Source organism: Tachysurus vachellii, chromosome 1, assembly GCF_030014155.1.
Source record: "Tachysurus vachellii isolate PV-2020 chromosome 1, HZAU_Pvac_v1, whole genome shotgun sequence".
NCBI lineage: Eukaryota > Metazoa > Chordata > Actinopteri > Siluriformes > Bagridae > Tachysurus > Tachysurus vachellii.
In genome coordinates this window covers 30,473,040-30,490,055 of record NC_083460.1, presented here as the reverse complement: position 1 = coordinate 30,490,055, position 17,016 = coordinate 30,473,040, and the positions used below count along the sequence as shown (strand labels likewise).

At 37.5% G+C, this 17,016-nt stretch overlaps 2 protein-coding genes across 2 annotated transcripts; both read left to right on the top strand.

The window, feature by feature from the left end:
- The first annotated feature begins 436 nt into the window (after positions 1-436).
- ftsj3 (FtsJ RNA 2'-O-methyltransferase 3) lies at positions 437-9,899 on the top strand. The gene is made up of 21 exons (XM_060882262.1): positions 437-579; positions 1,419-1,524; positions 1,977-2,023; positions 2,130-2,209; positions 2,296-2,395; positions 2,906-3,100; positions 3,637-3,752; positions 3,843-3,947; positions 4,444-4,544; positions 4,671-4,757; positions 4,830-4,994; positions 5,274-5,409; positions 5,564-5,748; positions 5,866-5,986; positions 6,747-6,837; positions 7,108-7,264; positions 7,362-7,450; positions 7,928-8,030; positions 8,139-8,322; positions 8,426-8,520; positions 8,932-9,899. Exons 1-21 carry the CDS (start codon positions 513-515, stop codon positions 9,182-9,184), a joined length of 2,583 nt encoding a protein of 860 aa, XP_060738245.1. The 5' UTR covers positions 437-512; the 3' UTR covers positions 9,185-9,899.
- A 1,216-nt stretch (positions 9,900-11,115) lies between these two features.
- On the top strand, positions 11,116-15,419 carry lim2.2 (lens intrinsic membrane protein 2.2). Its single transcript, XM_060864844.1, has 5 exons — positions 11,116-11,307; positions 13,169-13,403; positions 13,894-14,034; positions 14,750-14,884; positions 15,295-15,419. Exons 2-5 carry the CDS (start codon positions 13,226-13,228, stop codon positions 15,363-15,365), a joined length of 525 nt encoding a protein of 174 aa, XP_060720827.1. The 5' UTR covers positions 11,116-11,307; positions 13,169-13,225; the 3' UTR covers positions 15,366-15,419.
- The last annotated feature ends 1,597 nt before the right edge of the window (positions 15,420-17,016 follow it).

Sequence of the window (17,016 nt, the reverse complement as noted above, 5' to 3'; positions counted from 1 at the left end):
AAACATTTATAACAGCGTCACATTTAAAAAGACTTAAAAGACTAAATGTATTAGTTTATTTAAAAACTACATTTGGGATTCATTGTGAAAATGTTGCACTAATGTACATCAATATTTACCCAATAAAATGATAATATTGTCATTAACACTATCATGATCATTATGACTGTACGTTTTTACTGCTGACAAAAAAACGGGGACATTTATTATAGCAAAAAAAAAAAAGAAATTGTAGATACGTTACAAAAAGATAAATAATAAATAAATAAATAAATAAATAAATAAAGCCATACAGTTTAAGTTATACAAACTTTCTTCCATAGTGACATCAAAATCGATTTATTTAATTTTCTTTATTTGTTTTATTTATATTATCTTTATTTATTTATTTTATTAATTTGGACAGTAATAGATAGCGTCATGTGGTGATGTCATATGTCTGCGCCGCTACAGTGCACGTGTGGGGTTTCGGGCTTGCATTTATTTCTTAGCTAACAGATAATCTATCCACAATGGGGAAAAAGTTAAAAGTCGGAAAGACTCGTAAAGATAAATTTTATCATTTAGCAAAGGAAACAGGTGAGTTAATTGTGTTCTATTTTTGTATTTAACTTATAGTGTTGGCTAACTGAGCACACATGCGTGTATTTGTTTTAAAATGGCTTCCACTTTTCTGCATTAGTGCAGCTTACAGAAGATAAAATAACCAGTCTTATATCCTGTCTGTACATCACGTAGGAATATATGTTTACTAAAAAAATGAATCGTTTAATCATAGTATCATAGTTTAATCATAGTATTTCGATTATTAAGTAACTTATACTTAATAATGTTCTTATTGAGCTGAACAAAGGGTGAAGGTTTTTGCTCAATTGGCAGCTGACATGTGAACGAACAGCTTTCTAATCAATACCAACTGCCCCATCATTTTTATACAACTGAGCAATTGGGCTAAGGGCCTTGCTCAGGGGCCCAACAGTAGCATCTTGGTGCGTCCTGGGATCGAACTCACAACTTTCCGATTGGTAGCCCAACACCTTAACAACCGATTCATGCTTATAGAACAAAATTATATTGTACTTATTTGGCTGATGTCAAACCTTGATGATGATAGAATTTGAAATGTTCTTAACTACAAACTTACAACACCAACGCATTTGTACATAACAGCAATATATAATGTTGTGTGTGTGTATGTATGTATGTATGTGTGTATGTGTATATATATATATATATATATATATATATATATATATATATATATATATATATATATATATATATATATTGTTTATGTATTATTTCTATTAAAATGAAGCAGCTGTTGTAAGAAATTGGGAGACACAAAGGAAATGGTTACATCTGGCATAAATATTATTCCTATGAATAAGCTTCTGAATGAACTTTTTTACTTCCAGGATACAGATCCCGTTCCTCCTTTAAGCTAATCCAGCTGAATCGTAAATTCCATTTTCTGCAGAAGGCCCGTGCTCTTTTGGACCTGTGTGCTGCTCCAGGAGGATGGTACGTTACTGCATCTGTCATGATCTGTCCAGTATTTTGTTAAATTTCTGATGAGATGCAATGGTATCTTTATAGAGGTTCTAAAACATTTTAACTGTTAAACTAGTCAAAAAAATGAAATAATGCACTAATTACTGTGAAATTGCTGTTGGGTTTACATGTTATTTGCTCAGCTTTGTACAAGATTTTTGGAAAGATGATCAGCAAAAAAAAAACCAACTAACTGTAATAGCTACGTACTCTCACCAGATATGCCAGTTGTCATTGCAACTTCCTACCAAGCTTTATTTTTCTGTGTATTTTCTATATATATGATAAAATCAAGTTGAAGAAACCTAAGACTTGAAGTAGACACACCATTTGATCTGTATCTGATTTGCATAGAATTATGCATCAAATTCTGAATGTAAGGTACTCATTTCCCACATTTCCATGACCTTTTCCCCATACAGGTTACAAGTAGCATCCAAATTCATGCCCGTGTCCAGTCTGATCATTGGTGAGTCCAGGAGTCATTATCATATATAGCTTTCTGGGGGTTGTTTAGTTGTTTTTTTATTTTTTAAACCATTATTGCTTACTCTTCCCTCTCTCCTCATGATCAGGCGTGGACTTGGTGCCCATCAGACCCATCCCCAATGTAGTCACCCTACAGGAGGACATCACCACAGAGAAGTGCAGACAGGTATCTGTAGTGTACCATACTCGCACACAGGCTTCTAGATTATTTTGCTGCAGCTTGTTGGTGATAGAAATGTCTCGATCTTTCAGGCTCTCCGGAAAGAGCTGCAAACGTGGAAAGTGGACGTGGTGCTGAATGACGGTGCCCCAAACGTCGGAGCTAACTGGCAGCATGACGCCTTCTCACAGGGTGTGTACAAAAAACATTGTAGAAATTAGTGAGGGACAGCATCAGTGATACCCAAAGAGGAACGTAATACATAGCTTGTTAAAACATCCAGGAGTCACATCATATTACACACACAACAAAACAGAAGATCAGGAAACTGTGCTTTTCTCCGTCCTCCCTCCATCCCTGCTTGCATAATTTCTCACTCTCACCATCAATCACCTTTAATCCTCTTTCTTCTTTTCTTTTTGTTTTTGTTTCTTCTATTTAATCCTTCTCATTATCTCCTTTGTCTTCTGCTATCATACTTTATTTCTTTTCTTCCTTAGTTCCATTGCTTAATAAATTAGAATTTATTTTAATGTATGTTTGTAAACATGGCTTTTGCTCTGAAAATCAGGACCTGTTAGAGCCAATTGCACATTTCATTATTCTGGTTTGTTTCTCATTGTGTGATTTCTATCAGTTGAATGCAGTGAAACAGATGTAATGTGTTGTAATGACACAAATGAGTTTGTTTTTTTTCCTCAGCACACTTGACCCTAATGGCACTGAAGCTCGCCTGTGAGTTTCTCAACAAAGGAGGAACTTTCATCACCAAAGTTTTTCGCTCCAAAGACTACCAGCCACTCATGTGGATTTTCCAGCAGTTCTTTAAGAAAGTGCAGGCCACCAAACCTCAGGCATCTCGTAACGAGTCTGCTGAAATCTTTGTTGTCTGCCAAGGTAAAACTCTGTGCCCGTTAGCTTATTAGTGACCTCTGAAGTTTGAGTAACGCCTTTGCTGATTTGTTACTTTTTTTAAATCCCACTCACAGCTATCACAATGTCATGTTGAGATGCGAGTTTAATAAGCTGCTTCAGCAGGCTTAGACATGGCTCAGGTTGGAAAAGGAAAATGATTTGGTGCTTGGTTTTCTATTTCACATTGTCTTTATGACAACTGTGCAGTTCCTGGAAAATCAAAATGTTCCTTAATCTTCTAAAACTACCAAACAATACACTGAATAGAACTTGTACAGCTCCTGTAATTCAGATGCGTCTGTCACCTTCTGATTTTTTTATGAATGGAAAAAGGCTATTTATACTAGAATTGTTAACTTTTTTAATGCAAATGTGATGTTACAGTTGATTATAGATTCCACATGTAATTACTGCAGCACAGGAACTGAAATGATTCCTGGTTCACTCTGTACAAACGTGTACCTGTTGAAGACCAATGTACCCGATGATGTTCTGATCTCTCTTGTCTTACTTTTTAGGTTTCCTCGCTCCTGACAAAATCGATAACAAATTTTTCGACCCAAAGCATGCCTTCCAAGAGGTGGAGGTCCAAGTAAAGACAGTGAAGGAGTTAACAACATCGAAGAAGCCTAAAGTAAGTGCTTATAACTCAACGTGTGCTAGCTTTCAGGATCCCAGCTCTCTTTTTTTATTATAATTATTTATTTTGTTTATTAATTTGTAGGCAGAGGGCTACTCTGATGGAGACCTGACCCAGTATCACATGTTCTCAGTTTCTGCGTTTTTACGAGCTGAGAACCCAGTGGACTTCCTGAGCAAAGCCAGTGAGGTAGAAGAATTTTTTAAATGTTTATTGCTGTATGTTTTGTTGTATGGATATGAACCTGCTGGAAACTGACGCACAAAGATGCACAGATTTAATCAGAGTGCAAACTTTTATTCTGAAGCTTTCAGCCTGAAAAAGTGTACTAATGGTATAAGAGGAACATACAAGGCTGAGATGATTGCTTATTTAAGTTACTGTATTACTGTGTTGTATACCACAGCACAACTGAGTTCAAATCAGATTAGTCAGAAGATTCATTTTATTTATTCATTCATTCATCTTCTACCGCTTATCCGAACTACCTCGGGTCACGGGGAGCCTGTGCCTATCTCAGGCGTCATCGGGCATCAAGGCAGGATACACCCTGGACGGAGTGCCAACCCATTTCATTTTATTTAATTATATTTTATTCATTTTATTAAATAAAGCCATTTGTTTTACTTGAATAACATATTTCTGTAACATCTAATCACCTTTTTTAATTCCTGTTGTCTTTCAGATCACTTTTGATGATCCAAAGCTGGAGTTTCACACAGCCACCTCTTCTGAAATTAAAGAATGCTGTAAAGATATCAAGGTCCTTGGAAGAAAAGAACTGCGGTAATTCTTCGCTTTACTTTGATTCTTGTGGTTGATTTTGATTCACAACAGTTTGATTTTGACCCATTTACTGTGTAATATGATTCAGATGTAATGACGGCTAAAGACTTTGTTCCTGCGTTTCAGTGTCTTGCTGTCGTGGAGATCAAAGCTGAGGAAGTATTTAGCTAGAAAGCTGAAAGAAGAAGCAAAGTACTTGGACAAAGAGCTCAGGTACTAGATGTTGCGTCAGTGATATGTTCTGCCTTTCTGTCAGGCAGTCACTAATTCGTCTCTTGGGTTCAGTCTGAGCTCCAGTGATGATGAAAGTGATGCAGAGCCGAAGAAGAAGAAGAAGAACAAGGAGGAGGATGTGGATAAGAAAGATGATGATGAAGATGAGGACGAAGATGAGGAAATGGAGAAGCAGCTGGCTGAGCTGAAGGCTGAGGAGTTTGCGGAGCTTAAGCGGTATGTTATGAACACGCTGAGGTTTATAATAAATATTTTTATATATAATATAAAATCTTTTTAAAACATTTTTATTTGTTCTTTAAATCGTTGGTCTGTAGATTTGTAGATGAAATTAATTCACAATGGTGGAACATTTCCTCCTCATCAAGGAGAAAAGAACATGGTGGTGAAAACTGTACTTTGTCACCAGGTTCTAAATCTAATTCTGGTTGGCCATTCAGTGTCTTCCAAACATAATGTAAAGGCCACACACTTCATTTGGATTTGTCCTTACAGGAAAAAGAAGAAGCTCCTGAAAGAGCGACGGAAGCAGAGAGAGCGAGTGGAGCTGAAGATGGACTTGCCTGGAGTTTCCATCGCTGACACCGGAGACTCAAGCATGTTCTCTCTCAACGCCATCAGTAAAGCCAAGGTACCACCAATCACACCTGATCAGAGAACATTAGGAAGGTGCTCGGAGAAACACAAGATGTTTTTGATCAGACAAAAACTGTTGGGTGTTCAAAATAAAGGTTGTTTATTTAAATACAACACGGATTTAAATCTCTCTCTCTATCTCACTCTAGAACCTGAATGAGCTCATGCTGGGTGATATGTCAGGAGCAGATGCCTTGGTGGATGATGAAGGAGAGGAGGATGTGCACATTTCTGAATCAGAGAGTGACCTCATCTCTCTGGCTTCAGACCTGGATGAGGACGACCTGGCCGAGATTGAAGAAAAAGAGGCGATGATGAAGCCTCCAAAGAAAAAGTGTGTAGAATAGTCTAAATTTATTTAATAAAGAACTTTTCGGTATACATTTTTTGTAAGCCTAGAAAGCTGTAACTGTTTCATCACTTTGTTTCTTTCTGGTTCTGTTTCGTCCAGGGTTTCCTTTACTGTGGTGGAGGAGGACGAGGATGAAGAGGAACAGGGGAACAACCTGCTGGTAGATTTGGAGGAAAAGAATGAAAAGCAAGACAGACAGACCAGCATGTGGTTTAGTAAGGTGGGTGTAGATGTCAAACTGTTTAACTCTCAACTGAAGTCTCCCTCATAGACAACAGGTTTGCTGATGTGCTTGGAGACTGAGTCAGAAGTTCACATGACTCCAGATAAAAACAAGTACAGTGTTTGTGTATGAACCCTGAAAGTCTGTTACGTTTTAATTTGGTTCCAATTGAATCATATAAAGGAAGGTGTAAAGTCATCCTCTTTGACTTATCATCTTAAAATGCCTATTTTATGGCTATCGAATTTTAAGCTAATACATTCCTTTAGATAATACTTTAATTCCCAGGTCTCTATCACGTTCCAGGATGACATGATGTAAATCTCTGTACGTGATAAACAAAGTTATGCCTCATTTTCAGAGGCCAGACTAATTAAGAGGTTCTTAATCTGCTGATATAATGTTTCCTACTTATGAAAATCCACTATTAAAAATGGCTATGACTTTCACCGTTTCCACAGTGAGGGCTGTAATATCAGGATTTATCACCCAATATCTGTGAAATTTGTTTTGCAGTATTGACTTGTATAATTTAATAGCACTATAAATCTATAGATTTGTCAAACTTTGAGATTCTTATGAGTTTCTTATGCCGCCTTCTCTACCGGTGCTTTACTACTTCTGCTTTATAATGATAAATAGCAGTGTAAGAGTAAGTCAGAGCATTTAGAGATTTAAAGATAGTTTTAAAATTCTGTGGTGATGATGAAGACGAGGATGACAGCAATGACTATAATGACTTTGTATATGTTGTTAGGACATCTTCTCAGAGCTTGACCTCGATGGAGACAAAGATGCAGTGAGGGAACTTGAACAGTCCCAGTTCCTGCACAACAAACAGGCTGCAGGTAACTGCTCTCAGCACGGAGGGTTTATGTTCAGCCAGCTCCAGAATAATCTGCCTCTTGCGGTGGGGTGGGGGTATGGGAAAATGTTAGTGGTTATTTATCTTCATCCTACTGAAAATTAGAGAAATCTAAATAAAGGTATAAGAAAATTTATGAAAACTTCTTTAAGACAATCACCAATTATTAAGGTGCCAAATGAATCTGGAGCTCATTGTAAGGGTGTCTGTACTGTACTGGAACATGGTTTACTCATCATTCTCCTGTCATCAGGAAAGGGCAAAAAGAGGAAGGCTGAAAAGAAACCAGAGTCTGATCAGAATGAGGATGAAGAGGAGGAGGCACCTACACAGTCTCAGGAAGCAGAAGGAGAAGCAGGAGATGATGAGAGTGATGATGACTCGGACAGTGACAGTAGCAATGATGAAGAGTAATGATCTCTTTCTACTGGTCCATTGTATTCTGACCTAATAACTGATCTGTTAGAAATTCTGTTTATCACAACTATTTTTTTTGTTTGTGCACAGAGAAATAGCAAGGATGAAAAACAAGTCTGGTTCTGGTGAATTACATGGAGATGATGACAACTTTCAAGTAGTCCCTGTTGAGAGCACGAGTATGTGGTGGGGCATCTGGGGGGAACATTGGTTCTGTGCATAAGGCCATGTTTGATGTCTGAAATAATCTTAGAGAATTTTGTTTCCCCTTGAAGCTAATGTTGCTAAAAAAGAGATTTAAAGATAGAGTTTTAAAATTCTGTGGTGATGATGAAGATGAGGATGACAGCAATGACTATAATGACTTTGTATATGTTGTTAGGACATCATCTCATGTCTTGACATGTTTCCCCTTGAAGCTAATGTTGCTAAAAAAAAGGGGGGGGGGGTGTTTATAACCACCAGTTTAGCAGGGTGTAGTCTACAAGTTTTTTCAATATGAGTGTGATGATTTAGGCACGCTTTTTACACAGTGTTAAACTAGTAGCTATAAGCTTCTCTTACTTGTTATTCCTTACCTATTTCTTATTGTATTACTTTATTATTTAAAGCAGTTGTTTTGGTTGTAATATTAAGTTCTGGTGTCACGATTCAAGGTAAGCGTGCTCGGATCCTGGACGCTGAAGGTCTGGCCCTCGGTGCTCAGATCGCCACATCCAAGAAGAGACGCAGGGACCTGATAGACGACTCCTTTCACAGGTCAGATGTCCTGCTGTCATTTTACACATTAGCTTTGTTCTGTTTAGTAGAATGTGCTATAGTGCCGAGGATATCTGTTTAGTGTTCATGGTTTACACTTTCTTTTAGGTTCTCCAGTTCGCAGGAGACTGGCGAGATTCCAGTGTGGTTCTTAGCGGATGAGAGGAAGAACAGGAAGAAACCCATCCCTGTCACACGAGAGATGGTGGAGGAGTACAAGCAGAAGTGGAAGGAGATCAATGCACGTCCAATTAAGAGACTGGCAGAGGCCAAAGCTCGCAAGAAGAGAAGGGTGAGAGAGAGAGAGAAAGAAACATGTAGGGAGAAAAGAGATCTAAGGAGAATCTGATGTATGTGAAGGTGAGACACATTACTATTTGTGTGAACTGTTGCAGATGCTGAAGAAGATGGAGCAGGCCAAGAAGAAGGCTGAAGCAGTAGTCAACACCGTGGACATCTCCGAAAGAGAGAAAATGGCACAGCTCAGAAGGTCAGCGTTTATGTACTCCACTTATCAGCATATGTACTCCATTTCCCTCTCTTTCTGTGTCAGTCTGTCTCTCTGTTTCCTTCTCCATCACTGTCTCTCTATCTACATCTCTTTCCCTCTCTCACTCTCTTTCAGTCTTTGTCTGCATTTCCTAGATTTAAAAAAAAAATCCATTTTCCTTAATCTAAGCTAAGGTTATAGAAACCAAACTAAAGTAGAAATGTACGAGCCCCTTAATATAAATGACATTTTCTTTGGCAATGTGGCCATTTAATCTAAACAGCACTGCTAGTCCTCAGTGAAAGTCTTCTTCAATAACACTAGACACTTTTTAAAAAATATGACTCGTGTGTGTTTTTTTTATTTGTTTTTTTTTTTTTTAACTTTGTATGAAAAAATGTTTTTCTTCAGCATCTACAAGAAGGCTGGTGTGGGTAAGGAAAAGAGGGAAGTGACCTACGTTGTGGCTAAAAAGGGCGCAGGGCGTAAAGTCCGCCGTCCCCCTGGAGTGAAGGGAGTCTTCCGCGTGGTGGACTCACGAATGAAGAAAGACCTCCGTGGCAAGCAGCCTGGTGATCAAAGGAACCAGGCAAAAGGGGGTAGGAAAGGAGGGAAAGGTGGAAAGCGGGGAAAGGCTGGTAAGGGGCATTCAAACAGGAAGTGAGGGGGGAAACATGAGCATGAACTTCTCATCACACTCAGTTGGGACTGCTGTGAAAAAGCTGAACTGTGCTAGCACCAAACTACATGGACTCTGTGCACAGGATGTATGTGTGTGTGTACATGGACTCTGTATGTGGTGATATCATCACAGAATATTTATTTTGTTCCGATTTGTGGTCAGTTTCATGTTTTCTGAAGTGACCATATTCTCACACAGAACCTTAAATCTGGTCATTTGAGTGTTTTCTTGCTTAAACACAACTGATTATTTTGACCATTTTTATAGGACACTCTTGCAGGAGCAAAGGCAACAGTTACAGTTTAGCTGTAACATTTACAAAGAATTTGTACCCCATCCGAATTGTATGTACTTTTTTTATGGATTTATTGTTATTATAGAAATAATTAGAAATTAAGATCAAATAATGTCTGCAGATGTGCCAAGATCTTCACTTCTTCAGGTAAAACAGCTGTCACAGATCGTTATGGGAGGAAAACATGAAAATCTACTTCATCTGATTTAAAGACTTCTGGGTAATAATAAAAACATGCTTGTGTTTTCCACCTGATGCCTCAAAGCTAAATGATCGGAGGAGTTTTGATTTGTTGTAAAATATTTTGTCTAAAATGTTCTTTGGACTGTTGAGTCAGTGGAACTGTACAGTCACAGTTTCATATCAGTATTGTCAACAATGTAATTAAATATAATGATCAAAGCTGATTGGTCAGAAGGTGATTCATTTCCTGTCTCATGGTTTATTTGAATGTGCTTGTTCTAAAATATTTGTTTCTATAAAACTAAAACATTTTTTCACATTCATTATATGGTTAATATTTTATATAATCTTTGTAATGATGAGGAAATTTTATAAATGAGTTAATATAGTGAGGTTTTCAGTAAGGAATCAATTACATTATTATTAATTGATATAAGGATATATTCATTGTTATAGGAAGGAGGAAATGGTCCCCAACCTTTAACGCTTATAACGCTAATGTTTTCCACCATGGGAAAGTCTTCTGTATAGATGAGTTTACACTTTTTTGAGTTTTCTTTTATTTGTGATGTTAAGATGATAGTTTTTTTTTCTCAAAGCTATGACTTATGTTGAAGTATATGATTATGCAAACATGCATATATCTACATATACCATAGTGAACACTTAGTGATCCTGAACAGTTGGCTGCTCCGTGTTTAGACACACACGTATTTGATCCCAACATGGAAATTTTGGGGAAATCTAATTAAACACCACAGAATCATTGAAGGTCAGTATACAATCCTGCTTCCTTAGTGCTATAAGGCCATAACTCTATACAGCACTATATCAGCTAGTTTCTGTTCAGGAACTCCATGATGGATGGGTTTTAACAATAATAAAGCTTTGTTGTCTTGAGATTACAACAAAGGAACATAGAGAAATAGCACAAGTAGTTTCTGGACTTCTAGTTTTTTTAAACTGATATAACTCAAGTAATAACAGGACCTGGTAGATCTCATGGATATTTCATAACATTACATAACATAATTATAATATATCTTAATTGGCTAATACGCATGTCATTCATTATTATTTTGTTATTATTATTGCTGGGGATATTCGAGGAATAAAACACTTGCTATGAGGAAAGTGATCAGCTTTGAGCTGCAAATGCATCACAGCACTCTTCATTAGAATAGTGAATTGTGTAATTTGGTTTTCCAAAACTTTGCATATGTTTGTGATTGTGCCAGTCTCTGTTTTTAGCTTAAATCAGTGTGGGCATAGCTGGGTTTTTCTTCATCCAAACATGATTTGAAGGAATGTGTGTGTGAAAGGTTCGTCAGATAAAGGCATGGCACGTCAGTAAAGCGGAGGCAGAAGACTGGCATGATTGTGCACGAGGTGCTGAATGACGGATCAAGCGAGAGAGAGAGAAAGAAAGAGAGAGAGGATTATCTCACTTCTCACATGTTGCTCTCGATCATTCTTTCCTTTGTGATCGAAACAATGACGGCTGAGTGTCGAAGGCTTAAAACTGTGAGGACGCAACGGGAACACAAATGCACAGGCGCTGGGATACACTACACTCCTCCAAAGAGCTAGATAACAGTACAGGAAAGAGGTGGACACTACAGACACAGTGAGTACTGACTAAATCCTGCAGTGGTAATGATGCTGAGTAGGAAATAAAACATCAGGGTATGTGATTACAGGAAAATAATAAATGACTGGTGTCATACAGCACAACATGAAGTGGAGGTACACTTAGTTCCTTGAAGTTGATTATTTTCCTGTAATGGCAGTGTTTTACTCCTCATACAATACAGTAAATATGTATTTATACTTTATATGTTTTTATACAATTATACATTTAATGTTATATAACTTCCATAAAAATTTTATCACTTACATTATAGCAGCTAACAGCCTCTCTTTGTTTATATCTATATAACAAAATGACTCTTTCATTTTACTGTGAATGGAAAAAGTGCAGTCATATACATCCTTCAGTTTACTGGACTGAAAAGTTTATTACACAGCTTGTGCAACTAAGTATTAAGGAAAATGGATTTCTATGTCATTTGTAAAATCCATATGGTATGGAAATATGTAAATTCTGATTTTCTACAACATTTCTGTGATTTCTTTTGAGGTTGTTTCACAGAATAAAGCCACAAATCTTAATACACTTCTGCTCATTTTAATTTCTATGCAACACTGTGTGTGTCAGAAATGGCATCAACACTGAAAAACTTGAGTTGTGACTGAAATTAAGACCAGATTTGCAGCAGCGTTTGACAATAATGTCGGAAAATTGTCTCATTCAAGCACAAAGGCCCAATTTATCTGCTTGGCACTTGCATCAATTTGTGTTGACTTTCTCAGACCTTGTACATGAATAGTCCTGTTATTTTACAGAAGAATGCTGAATTGTAATATTCAGTACCCTGGCTGTGACGCACGCCACTATTTAAAATGTGTGTGTGTGTGTGTGTGTGTGTGTGTGTGTGAGAGAGAGAGCATTTGCAGTATTCGAGTGTTAAAATGTACTGAGTGAGTGTGCTTTGTGGTCAGATTACATTCACTGGCACATTCTGCATATAAAAGAAATCGAATGCTCTAGCTAATTGAATTAAATGCTGAGTGAACAGCTCGTGTTGGCAGCAGGTCACAGGTTTATATTACTGTGAATGTTCTAAACAGTGATAATGTTTCAATAGTAGCAGTTTAAGTAACAGAGACTTGTATAGTAAAAGCACTACTTGAGCCAATTAAAAAAAAAAAAAAATCATAGAACATTTTTGGAAGGAAGTCTCCAGTGTTCGAGATGATGCCAAAGTTTTCAGACAGATCTTCAGGACAGAGGAGTTTGCAGTGTTTGTGAATCATTTACTTACATTAACTAAGAAAGGGAAAAAGAGGTTGGTGAGGGAATGGCTGAATGATTGAGGGAATGATTTAACCTTTTTTTGTAAAATCCACAATATTTCAACAACAGAGGTTGTAGAGTTTTTACAGTTAGAGCAAAACTGTGTTGTTGTTTTTTTAAGCATGTACTATGTCAGTGTTACAGCATTTTGCAGACACCCTTATCCAGAGTGACTTACAACTGAGCAACTGAGGGTTAAGGGCCTTGCTCAGGGGCCCAGCAGTGGTGGACCTGGGGTTCGAACCCATGACCTTCCGATCAGTAGCCCAACACCTTAACTACTGAGCTACCACATCCCTGTTATACTCCAGAATAAATCATATATGTATATGTAATATACACGTTTCATAATATATGAATATGGATCAGAGGCAGAACAGTATGACTAGTATTAATAATACAACAATAAGATGTAATCTGACTGAAGAAATTGGTGTTGTGCAGAAAGGTTCAAGCTCTAGTTCTGTGTTGTCCATTTAGTAACTGGATATTACAGAATATTATAATATAACCTATAAAGAGATTACTAATATGTTGTGATTGTTTGACTCCTGTTTTTCTCGGCCTGCAGGAGAATTGTGTGTATTTCCTCAGTGTGTGTTAGGACTCTGTCCTGGGCCTGGCCTCCATGCTCTTCACGCTGGCAGGAGGAGGCACGCTGAGTGGCGTCGCCGCCCTCGTGCTCCTCATCGTTTCCACGGCAACTGACTCCTGGCTGCAGTATCGTTACTCTGGAAACTTTGCAAATCAGGGCCTGTGGAGGTTCTGCATCAACAACAAGTGTCATGCTCATACTCTCACTGTGGGTAAGCAACAAAATCTTATGAAGAACTCTTGAAGGTTTTTGTGTAAAAAAAAAAAAAAAAAAGTCACATTAAGCAATTTATTGTTCTTTATAGTTCTTTTGTTTGTTTTTCTTCACCCTAGGAAAAGTGAATAGTCTTTCATCCAGTTTTATTGTAACTTTAAAGCACTCCTGAGTCATTCTTTCTCTCATATTGCTTAAGATGAGGAAGTCAATTAAAAGTTGAAAACTGAACTCATCCCCAAAGAAGCAATTGATATAATAAATTCAGAATAAAGTAATGTGAATAAAGAAAAGGCCGTGGAGAGAAAATAATTCAGTTACATGAAAATAAAATATGCACATAAACTCATTTTAAATACATTCATATCTGTGTCAAGCCATTTGGTGCAACTTTACATATCTCAGTATGTATGAGTAAAAAATGATTATTGAATGTTAAGCTGTTGGTGAAGCAGTGTACAAGATGACGTGTTTGTTTTGCCCCACAGCCTTCTGGGATGCCACCCGAGCTTTCATGCTGCTGTCTGTGTTGAGCTGCTTCGCCGGCGTGGTGCTGGGTCTCAGTGCCTTCTCTAACAGAACCAAAAACAAGAGGGTGAGAACTGCAGGAATCGCTCTACTGCTGTCTGGTGGGATATCTCTCTCTCTCTCTCTCTCTCTCTCTCTCACACACACACACACACACACACACACACACACACACACACACACACACACACACACACACACACACACACACACACACACACACACCTCTACACTGATGCACTGACCGTGTTTTCTTTGCTCTAACGCATTTAATATTCTATTAGAATACAAATTCATGTCACACCTTATTATTTAAATTGTATCACCAGTTATTGCTTTTAAACCACGAAAACACAAGGCTTGTTGTACTAAATATAACATTACTTGTGTTTTATTCTCCATACACTACATCCATTTAAAAAGATTGCCATTTTTTATTTATAAAAGAATATGTTGTTAAATGTCCATGAAAAAACTTTTCCCCTCTCTTTTAAAGATTTTAAACAAACTGTAAACAAAACTAAATTTGTGCCAGGAGACTTTGCAATGTCTGGAAATGTAAAGTTTATAAATGTGTAAACACCCCACCCCTTTAATTATCACCCCAACCCTTTAACTATCACTAATGTCAGAGCTGCTGTTAAAGAAAATGAAGCAACACCATCTGACCAATCAAAAGCCAGAACAGCCTTACAGTATAAAACATATAACCATTTTTCTCCTCCTCCTACTTCTTCTTCTTTTTCCTTTTCTCCTCCTCCTCCTTCTCCTCCCCCTCCTCCTCCTATAGGTTTTAACATCAGTTATATGTTGTAGGTTTCTTTGCTCTGTTAGCTTTGGCAATCTACACTGGCATGACTGTGAACTACTTTAGCAAGCGCTACATTCAATGGAAGCTCTCATGGTCCTACATCCTTGGCTGGCTTGGCACCATTTTGGCTATAACAGCTGGTAAAATCTTTCTCTCTCTCTCTCTCTCTCTCTCTCTCTCTCTCTCTCTCTCTCTCTCTCTCTCTCTCTCTCTCTCTCTCTCTCTCTCTCTCTCTCTCTCTCCCCCTCTCTTCTGTAATAAGTCTATTTTCTGTTGATGGCTCTGACTATAAGTGTACACGGTGGTCTGGACCTCACTAGGTTATTTATCATAAAAAATTGTGGGGAAAATTTTTAGAAAATTTCTCTTAGATTTCTAAATAGTGTAAATATATAAAATATAGTCCTGAATTTAATGATTTAATTCATATCTTCCCTGAATTTACGATATGAATTAAATAATTAAATTCAGGACTATATTTAAGTTCTGTTTGAACATGATTATCAGAGGTGTGCTTTTGTCCACACTTATCTTCTCATATGCATTTCAGGCATCTTCCAAATTTGTGGCTATCGTAGACACACTGCTGAACCAGCACTTCAAAGTCCTACAGACAGCTGAATTTCGCCTCGGCTGTAAACTTTAGGCTGAGTTTCAACTATTGCAAGATGACTTCAGTATCTGGAATCTTTAAAACATACATATTATTGCAATAGCAACATATAATATGGTCAAAATAAAGTATTTTTTGCACTATTTGTTATGATATGGTATGGTTGTCTTTGTGTGTGTGTGTGTTTGTGTATGTATATGTGGATGTTTGGTGGCACATGTGCTTTTAACCATGAGGTCCATCAGAGGGCAGCAGTGAGAACCTCAGGTCATGTAAGCGGTGATAAATGTGCTATATCCCCAGCAAAGATCTACACATAGGTACATAAACATTTTGTCTTGCATTCTGTAATTTAAGAATGTGCATCAACAAGCGAACTGAACCATGGATATGCAGAGACATTTTAAATTGTCCTCATCTCCACATGCAAATGCTGATATGCACAGATTTGAGCTGGATATTTCTACAGGGAGATGATTACCTGAATGTTGGAAGCTGTTTTAATTTCACAATAATGCTGTAATGAAAGTAAAAGCTGACTCAAGTCAGCTGATAATTACTGCCGTATTGATGATTGACAGCTCTGTGTGTATAATGAGATAATGACTGTTAACCATAGGCGTTGCGAGTGAAGTAAATCAAAAGTGTCACTTGGATGACAAAAATGGATCAGCAAGATGGGACTCTTAAGCTGGTTAAACACAGCAGTGACTCAGAGTGCAGGGTTTTTGCATGCAATGATGTTTAACAGGTCAGGCCTGTGTTTTTCAATCCTGGTCATGGAGTCTCCCTTCTTCTATATAAATTGTGTTCAACAGCATTTGCCTACACTATATTTTTTTTGTAAAACACACAACGTACACTTTACCAGTTTGTAGTTAGAAGTTGTGGAACAAAGGTGTTCAAAATCTAAATGCATCCCCTGTACAGATGTTAACTGTCCCGTTGCTTGCTGCTTAGAATATTGAGAGCTGGTATGGAGGCTGACATAGCAATTCTTCTTTTCACTTGACAAAGGCAGCAGACTGTATTAACTGCTATTAACACTGCTGTATTAACACTGCTAGCTAAATTGCAAGAGCAATTTTTTCCCCAGAATGCACCTGCAAATTAATTTAGAAGGATATTTAATTGGTTAGTAGTATACAGTGGATAAAGCTTGACGTTAACATTGAGAATTGCGATTTCAAAAATCAGTGGAAATAAAACTACTTGTTCTTTGAGAGCCACTTTAAATGGTAACTAAAGAATCTGATATTGTGAGACATTATGATTAAATCAATGAGCAATGCAAAAAAATATTCTGAGGGTGAGAGGACAGAGAAACTGGATGCAGCTGGATGCGATCCTGCCAGTAGCATCTATCAGAGTAAATGGGGGACAGAACATTAGAGTTAATGAGTGGCACTGAATTATACAGTTCCACCAAGCATGGAAAAGCTTTTATGACTTCTTGAGAGATGCCCTAACTAAAGTGGATTTGCAGCCACATATTAAAAGTGAGAAATTAGGATCATATGATAATTTGTCCAGTTATTTCTGGCCTTTAAATAAAGTGGACCACATAAATAAGTTAGATCATTTTTATATATTTTGCATAATTCTGAAATTATATTTCATTGACCAGCCTGTGGGATTTTTTTCCATGCGGTCTAATCT